Genomic DNA, 9,777 nt, shown 5'->3' on the forward strand with positions numbered 1-9,777 from the left:
TCTTTCAGCATTCCTAGAGATGTCGGTCGATCACGATACACTTGCGACTTCCAGTAACCCCAAAGCCAATAATCGCACCGACTGAGGTCTGGGGACCTGGGAGGCCAAGCAAGACAAAACTGACGGCTGAGCACACCATCATCACAAAACAACGCGTGCAAGAGATCTTTCACACATCAAGCAATAAGGGGTGGTTCTAATAAAACCCCATGTCATTCCAAGCATGTGTGTCAATTTTTACCTCTCTAACTACATTATTCCGTGATTCATTAAGTTCTCAAATTTATACTGACTTTTTGATCACCCGGTATATCAAAGGAAGATACTGAAGCAGTAGAACACATTTTTAGTTACTTTACTGGCTAATTTCAGTACAAAGCGCAGTGCATGGAAGTTGTATAAATTGAAACATTTCAGTCTTTGGGTCTTTCACTTACATTTTGGAACCATTTAAAATGCTTGAAAAAATGAGTCCCTTCCTCATCTTTTAAAACTAAAATTCTGTTAAATGTATTGATTTTTATGAGCCTGTTATGTGATAATAAAACAGGTTCTATGATTGGTAACAATTACAATTGGTTATAAAACCTGTCCAACCTAACGGTGGAAGCTCTCCTTTTCAGGGAATGTAGAACTATATGGTACTAATAAAAAAATCAAAACTTTAGGGATTGGCATTTTTGTAAAAAAAAAAATCCATAAATTGTAAAAAAGTTCAGAACACTATAGTAAAAGAACTTTGACAGATAAGTCCACATGGAGGATTTGTTTTTGATCATAAAGCAATTATCTTAAAAAAAAAAGAAAATAAGAAAGAAAAGCCAGTGTTCCAGAGATAAAGGATTTTAAAATTTTTTCCAAAATTCGCATCTTAGGAATGGTATGCACAGTGTCATCTTTGGCAGGCTTTAGCTCGGAGCAGAAACTGTTTTGGAGAAAATAAAAATGTGTGTGTTCCTTACTTAGACCTTCATTTTAACATAGGCTAAATTCAATAACATCCAAGACTATGAAGGTAACTCCCTGCCTGAAGTGATATGGATTATGCCAAAAACTGTCAGCCGGACAGTAGAGTGCACAGAGGAGAGGCTGCTTGTAAATCAATATGCGGCAGCCTCTGATAAGGCCTGCCTGAATTGATATGGACTATGCCTTTTAGAGACGGGCCCAGCCAGCTCTAACTCAGTTACATGTTTACCTCTACCCATATGTGTTATGAGATTGTTATTGCGAGTCACTTTGTGGCTAGCGTACCCATTATAATAAACTGTTCTTAAGACTTAATAAAGCTTTTTGTGTCAATTATCAAGTGGTGTTCTCTTCTTACAAGAGGCAAAGAAATTTTGGTCATATGTAAAGGCTGTTAATGACACCAAACAGGCACTCATGGATGAACAAGAACAAACGGAGAGTAGCAAAGCAAAGGCAGAAATGCTTATCTGTTTCCAATTGTTCCTTTTCAAAGGAAAACTCAGGTATATTACTGCAATTTAATTCTCATACCACTGAAAAGATGAGTGAAATAAATGTTAGTGCCAGTGTCATTGAGGAACAACTGAAACCATTAAAATTGAACAAAGCCTCAACATCCATTTGTTGTAGAGACCTAGAACATATTCTGAGCTCAAATGTAATGAGGTGTCTTGAACATAATGACCCTCTCCATGCCAACCAGCATGGATTTCAAAAACATAGATAATGTGATACCCAACTTGGACTTTTCTTATGGGACATCCTGAAAGCTACGGATCAAGGCAGTCAGGTAGACGCAATATTTTTGGAGTTCCGGAAAGCATTTGATTCAGTACTACCCCTACGCTTATTATCAAAATTATCATCATATGGGGTATCGGAAGAAATATGTGCCACAACTGAGGATTTCTTGGTAGGGAGGATGCAGCATGTTGTCTCGAATGGAGAGTCATTGACAGATGTAGAAGTAACTTCGGCTGTACCCCAGGGAAGTGTGTTGCTTCCCTTGATATTCTAGTTGTATATTAATGAACTCGCAGACAATATTAATAGTTACTTTAGACTTTACTCAGATGATTTAGTTACCTACAATGAAGCACAATCTAAATGAAACTGTACAAATATCCACTCTGACCTTGATAAGATTTCAGAGTGGTGCTATGATTGGCACATTGCTTTAAATGTTCAAAAATGTAAAATTGTGCACTTCACAAAACTAAAAAACATAGTATACTATGAATACAATATTAGTGAGTCACAAATGGAATCTGAAAACTCATATAAATACTTGGGTGTAACGCTTAGTAGAGACATGAAGTGGAATGATCACAGAGGCTCAGTCATGGGTAAAGCAAGTATCAGACTTTAGTTTATTGGAGGAAACTACAAAAACACAATCATTTTACGAAGTAGTTTGCTTATACAAGGGTTGGAACTTAAATAGTGGCTACTATTTATTCACAACTGATACAAAAGAGTTACATGTTTGCACCTGTTCTGTCCTTCAAAGTAGTCACCAGTGTTGTGTAGAACCCATTGCCAGCGATGTGCAAAGCATAGTATACCATTAGCAGAGCCTGTTCTGTTGATGGTGCGAATGGAGTGGTCTAAAGTTATGGTGATTCCTGTGTACGATTGTGATGGTATTATCCTAACACTTTATGTTCCTCCACGGCAGACCGTCAGTGCACAGTATTACTGTTCATTTTTGGAGCATCACCTGTGACCAGATTTGCAGAAGAAGTGGCGACACTTTCTGTGCAACCCACCCATCATTTTGCACAACAATGCAGGGGCACATACAGCGCAAGCTGTGGCTGCTCTGTTCAGTCGATGGGACTGGGAAGTACTGTAGCATCCACCATCCACCCCGGACTTAAGTCCTTGCGACTTTGATTTGATTCTGAAGGTGAAGGAACCACTTTGTGGCATTCTCTTCAGGACTGTTCCAGAGATCTGACAGGCAGTAGACCACTCCATTCGCACCATCAACAGAACAGGCTCTGCTAACAGTATACTAAGCCTTCCACGCTGCTGGCAATGGATTCTACACAATGCTGGTGATACTTTGAAGGACAGTAACAGGTGCAAACATGTAACTCTTTTGTATCAGTTGTGAATAAATAGTTGCCACTATTTAAGTTCCAACACTCGTAAATCACTTGTGCAACCTATCCTAGAGTACTGCTCAAGAGTGTGTGATCCGTACCAAATAGGACTAGCAGGAGGATATTGAACTTACACAGGGAAGGGTAGCATGAATGGTTACATGTTTTTTTGACCCACAGGAAAGTGTCCCGAGATGTTGAAAGAATGGAACTACAGGCTCCTGAAGATAGACTGAAAATATCCCAGGAAAGTCTACAGACAAAGTTTTGAGGACTGGCTTTAAATGATGACTCTAGGAATACATTACAACCCTCTACATAAAGCTGCCACAGTAATTGTAAGCATATGATTTGACTGCTTACAAGAGGCATTGGAATAATCATTTTTCTATGCACTGAATATGTGAATGGAACAGGGAAAAAGTCCTAATAACTGGTACAGTGGGATGTACCCTGTACCCTCCACCATGAACTTCACAGTGTTTAGAAAGCATCCAGATTCATGCAAATGAAGAAAATTACTACAAAACACATTTCTCAACTTGCACTTTTTGTGGGGGATGGGGAGACACTACCACACACTGTTTGGCGAGTTGTTATCTTTACTTGTAAATCATGTATTTCGTGTGCTTAGGCAAAGTTTTTGGGCTGTTTCGTCTGAATTACAAACATGTATATTGGTTAAAAGCCATTTTAATGCAGAATCAAATGTTTTCCAAGTAATATCATTAAGAGTCTGAATGTTGCAATCTGAAGTAGGCCTAGGTAACTACTATTGTTTGTGTGTCTATCGACCTGCCAGTGCTTTTGTTTGGTAAGTCACATCATCTTTGTTTTTAGAACTACCACATGGGAAAAATATACCAAAAACAAAGATTCCAAGACTCACCAAGTGGGAAAGCGCCGGTAGACAGGCACAATAAAATAACACACAAACACACACACAAAATTTCTATCTTTCCCAACCAACGGTTGCTTCTTCAGGAAAGAGGGAAGGAGAGGGAAAGACGAAAGGATGTGGGTTTTAAGGGAGAGGGTAAGGAGTCATTCCAATCCCGGGAGCAGAAAGACTTCCCTTGGGGGAAAAAAGGACAGGTGTACACTCGCGCGCGCGCACACACACACACACACACACACACACACACACACACACACACACACACACACGCACACGCATCCATCCGCACATACACAGACACAAGCAAGACATATTTAGGGCAAATATGGTATGTGCGGATGGATATGTGTGTGTGTGTGTGTGTGTGTGTGTGTGTGTGTGTGTGTGTGTGTGTGTATACACCTGTCCTTTTTTTCCCCAAGGGAAGTCTTTCTGCTCCTGGGATTGGAATGACTCCTTACCCTCTCCCTTAAAACCCACATCCTTTCGTCTTTCCCTCTCCTTCCTGAAGAAGCAACCATCGGTTGCGAAAGCTAGTAATTCTGTGTGTGCGTTTGTGTGTTTTGTTCATGTGCCTGTCTGCCGGCGCTTTCCCGAAATGGGGTCTGATAAGTGCTCAACATATGCCCCTCAATTTGGCTGTAGAATGTATCCAATGCTAGACACAAACAAAATTCTACATTCTTGAGTCAGTAAAATCTAACAGAAAATCTATAAAGAATAAGTTCCAGTGAACTTTAGATAGTCTTCATACCAGTTTTTCTCGTTACTATATGAAACTGAAACCATTTTCCATTAGTTGGCTGCATACTTTTCGTACTAGTAACTTCTGTATTTTTATACTATGTGCCATAACATTAAAGAGCTGTTCTGGCCTGTAATGCTACTTTCTCTATAAGGGCTAAAATTGCCTAAATCTAGTCTATGAAATTAGAGGCATCCAACTCGCACATCTCAGACAACCATAAGAACTTCTTCGATACCAGCACAGCTGCTACAGTATCTTTAATTAACAGTCCCTGCACTATTGTCTAGGTCACTTTCCCTGCCAAGTAGTTCATACCACTCTTATGAACGTAACTTTCCAACCACTAACTAGTCAGGAATCATCACTGGTAGGACTTGATCAAAGGTAGGGTTCCCTGTAAGACGAACCATCACTTGATGCTTCACCCATCTCCGTAGCCGAGGTTGCTAATGCAGGCCTTTGCAGTTGTGAAGTGTTACCAGAGAATTGTAAAAGAAAAATCATTAAGATCATTAAGTGATTGGTAGTGACAGATGCTTGAAGCAACTATAACATAGGGCCTATATCTTCTCTGGCCCTTTACAGGACAAGGGGGATTTGAGAAGGCTGGGAAAGGAAACTGGCTACGTCTTTTTCAAAGGAACCATCCCATCATTTACCTTATGGAATTTATGGAACTTAATGAAAACATAAATTGAAAGGCACAACAGAGAATTGAACCGCCAGTTTCACTACAGAAGACGATAGGTTTCCTCATTCAATCATTGCGTGAAAGCCAAAGTAGCAGATATTGAGAAATGAGATATCTGTTGAATTCTACAGAGAACACATGAAAGAAGTTGCTTCACCTCTAGCAGCAGTCTCCCCCCCCCCCCCGAAGGAGCACTGAAATAGTATCAGGTAAGGGAAAAAAAGCATAGGTCAATCCAGTTTTCAATAAGTGTCATCAGACAGATGTACATAATTGTAGTCCTGTATTAATGACATCAATATGTTGTACAATTACATAATGTGTTTCATGCTAACACATTATGATCTTTTTGGTGAATGAACATCTCCTCACTGAAAATCAACACAGATTCCCTACTGAGATATCTTGCAAATCACAGCTTGCTTTGTTGGCCAGAGGAATTCAAAGAACTGTAAATGCTCTAGCTCAGGAGAAATCTTTGGGTAACACACAAGAAACCAAATTTAACAGACAAAAGGAGAAAATACAAAAAATGCAACATGCTAATGGAAATAGGGTACAGTAGCTTAAAAATTTTATTGGCAGAAAGAGCAAAATTGCTAAACAGTATGGGCAGAGGACAAATGCAAGACTATAGAAACATGCATGACTACAGGAAAAAAGGGGGCTATCTATGGGAAAACAAAAGGAAACGATAACTTGAAGACAAATGTTACAGAAAGGGACAAAGAAGTAGATGACGATGATGATATGGGAGATACAATACTGTGTGAGGAATCTTGACAGCAGAGGAATCTTGACAGCACTGAAATACCCAAGTTGACACAACGCACCTGAAGATGAAGACAACGACCCTCAAAATTGTCGATATCCTTGCAAGACAAATGCCACAGACGAAACAGAATATTTTCACTGCATTGATTGGAATACAATCACTGAAATTCTGAAGGTAGCAAGATAGATACGAAACACACACCTACCACAATAGTACAAGTATATAAGCTGACTAGCTCCACAGATGATGAAGAGATTGATGAAATGTATGATGAGACAAAAGAAATTACTCAGATAGTGAAGGGAGACGAAAATTTAATAGTCATGGGTGACTGGAATTCAACAGTAGGAAAAGGAAGATAAGGAAGCATAGTAGGTGAATATGGAATTGGGGTGAGGAATGAAAGAGGAAGCTGCCTGGTAGAATTTTGCACAGGGCATAACTTAATTATAGCTAACACTTGGGTCAAGAATCATAAAAGAAAGTTGTATACATGGAAGAAGCCCGGAGATACTGACAGGTTTCAGATAGGTTATACAATGGTCATACAGAGATTCGGGAACCAGGTTTTAAATTGTAAGATATTTCCAGGGGCAGATGTGGACTCTGGCCACAATCTGTTGGTTATGAACTGTAAATTAAAACTAAAGAAACTGCAAAAAGACCTAAGTCAAAACAAGGCTCCGGGAGTAGACACCATTCCATTAGAACTACTGACAGCCTTGGGAGAGCCAGCCCTGACAAAACCCTACCATCTGGTGAGCAAGAGCTATGACACAGGCAAAATGCCCTCAGACTTCAAGAAGAATATAATAATTCCAATCCCAAAAAAAGCAGGGGTTGACAGATGTAAAAATTACCAATCTATCCGTTTAATAAAGCATGGCTGCAAAATACTAACATGAAATCTTTACAGACAAATGGAAAAACTGGTAGAGGCAGACTTCGGGGAAGATCAGTCCGGATTCTGTAGAAATGTTGGAACACGCGAGTCAATACTGACCCTAAGACTTATCTTAGAAGATAAGATTAAGGAAAGGCAAACTAATGTTTATGGCATTTGTAGACTTAGAGAAAGGCTTTGACAATGTTAACTGGAATACTCTCTTTCAAATTCTAAAGGTGGCAGGGGTAAAATGCAAGGAGCAAAAGGCTATTTACAATTTGTACAGAAACCAGATGGCAGTTATAAGAGTCGAGTACATGAAAGGGAAGCAGTGGTTGGGAAGGGAGTGAGACAGGGTTGTAGCCTATCCCCAAAGTTATTCAATCTGTATATTGAGCAAGCAGTAAAGGAAACAAAAGAAAAATTTGGAGTAGGTATTAAAATCCATGGAGAAGAAATAAAAACTTTGAGATTCGCCGATGACATTGTAATTCTGTCACAGACAGCAAAGGACTTGGACGAGCAGTTGAACGGAATGGACAATGTCTTAAAAGGAGGACATAAAATGAACATCAACGAAAGCACAACAAGGATAATGGAATGTATTCTAATTAAGTCGGGTGATGCTGAGGGAATTAGATTAGGAAATGAGACACTTAAAGTAGTAAAGGAGTTTTGCTATTTGGGGAGCAAAATAACTGATGAAGGTCGAAGTAGAGAGGATATAAAATGTAGACTGGCAATGGCAAGGAAAGCGTTTCTGAAGAAGAGAAATTTGTTAACTTCGGGTATAGATTTAAGTGTCAGGAAGTCGTTTCTGAAAGTATTTGTATGGAGTGTAGCCACGTATGGATGTGAAACATGGACGATAAATAGTTTGGACATGAAGAGAATAGAAACTTTCGAAATGTGGTGCTACAGAAGAATGCTTAAGATTAGATGGGTAGATCACATTACTAATGAGGAATTAATGAATAGAATTGGGGAGAAGAGAACTGTGTGGCACAACTTGACTATAAGAAGGGATCAGTTGGTAGGACATATTCTGACGAATCAAGGGATCATCAGTTTAGCATTGGAAGGCAGCGCGGAGGGTAAAAATCGTAGAGGAAGACCAAGAGATGAGTACACTAAACAGATTCAGAAGTATGTTGTTTGCATTAGGTACTGGGAGATGAAGAGGCTTGCACAGGATAGAGTAGCATGGAGAGCTGCATCAAACCAGTCTCTGGACTGAAGACCACAACAACAAACAGCATGAATAAAATACAGGGAGCAAATTGTTATTTATAACTTGTACAGCAACCAGACTGCAATTCAAGAGTGGAAGGGTATGAAAAGGAAACAGTGGTTGAGTTGGGAGTGACGCAAAGTTGTAACCTATCACTGGCGTTAATCAATCTGCACAATGAGCAAGCAAAGTAGCAAACTAAAGAAAAATTTGGAGCAGGAATTATAAGTTCACGTATAAGAAATAAAAAGCTTACGTTTTGCTTGCGACATTGTAAATCTGCCAGAGACAACAAAGAAATTAAGAGGAGCAGTTCAATAAAATGTATACAGTCTTGAAAAAGTAGTAATAATATGGATTTTAACAAAAGATGACACGTTTAGTTGCAGACAGGCACAAGTAAAAGGACATTTACACATAAGCTTTCGGCCACAGACTTCGTTAGAACAAGAGACACAAACGGCCTTCATTCACACAAGCACGCACACCTCACGCATAAATGACTGCCAGCTAATTCCAGAGTGATTTATCTGCACGTAAAGCATATTTCATATTGATTTTATCACCAACCTTGATTTATAAACAACACCATGTACGCGATGAATATCACTACGCTCCATTTCGTGGGGAACAGTTCATTCCAACTAATTCGCAACGACATTGTTACTAGTTCATCACCTTTACACAAACGTCAATCGAAAGGCAACGGTAGGCACCGGTAAGAGCATTTCGTGAGCCCTGACGTGTTTCACAAGCTCGGTGCTACGGCGTTTAACTACGGAAAGACCCGTATAGGCATTGTTACCACAGAGCCGTAAAGCCAGAGTGTTTCTGACTTCCTGTACGTACGTCACCAATCTGCAACTGACTACTTGCTTCGCTAGCATTTTAACGTTTCCTGGTAACCGGCGAACCTTTAAACAATACGCTGTCTTCTCATGTTGGGCAACATCAAGCGTACTTTATTTGCTCGGTACACGTAATTAGGCGCAGAAAAGGGAGAATAATATACAAGCAGGTTAGGGGGCAAAAAAAAAGCTTTTCTTATTTGATGCACGACATCACTCATATCGGCAAATAATTTAATGTTTATTACACGTTTAGGCATATGACATATTTATATTGTACAACTATATCTTTGGCTTAATCTTGATAAGGGCTCATCAAAGTTACTATGCCAAGTGTTGCAAAGATAACGCACGCACAGTGTGCCAAAGGTAATTGCGTTCGGGACACATTGCCAAGGGTGTAGGAGGAGTTTCATTTTTTTCCCTGCGAGTGTTATTCCATAAAGAGGTGAAACGTCTAGATCGAAAAATTATTTACTTTTTATAACAGCCAAACAACAAAAAATCATACACTGTGCATAAAGTTCAGACCAAAAAGGAATATATATATATATATATATATATATATATATATATATATATATATATATATATGTGTGTGTGTGTGTGTGTGTGTGTGT

At 39.3% G+C, this 9,777-nt stretch overlaps 1 protein-coding gene across 1 annotated transcript in view; it reads right to left on the reverse strand.

Annotated features, from left to right (window-relative positions):
- The window catches only part of LOC126278232 (UDP-galactose transporter senju), an 87,525-nt gene extending 78,076 nt beyond the window's left edge, over nucleotides 1-9,449 (reverse strand). The window contains exon 1 of the mRNA XM_049978211.1: nucleotides 8,880-9,449. Coding sequence (XP_049834168.1) covers nucleotides 8,880-8,970 — 91 coding nt within the window. The 5' untranslated portion in view covers nucleotides 8,971-9,449. The remainder of the gene's footprint in view (nucleotides 1-8,879) is intronic.
- Between the last annotated feature and the right edge of the window lie 328 nt (nucleotides 9,450-9,777).

Source organism: Schistocerca gregaria, chromosome 6 (assembly GCF_023897955.1).
Source record: "Schistocerca gregaria isolate iqSchGreg1 chromosome 6, iqSchGreg1.2, whole genome shotgun sequence".
Taxonomy (NCBI): Eukaryota; Metazoa; Arthropoda; class Insecta; order Orthoptera; family Acrididae; genus Schistocerca; species Schistocerca gregaria.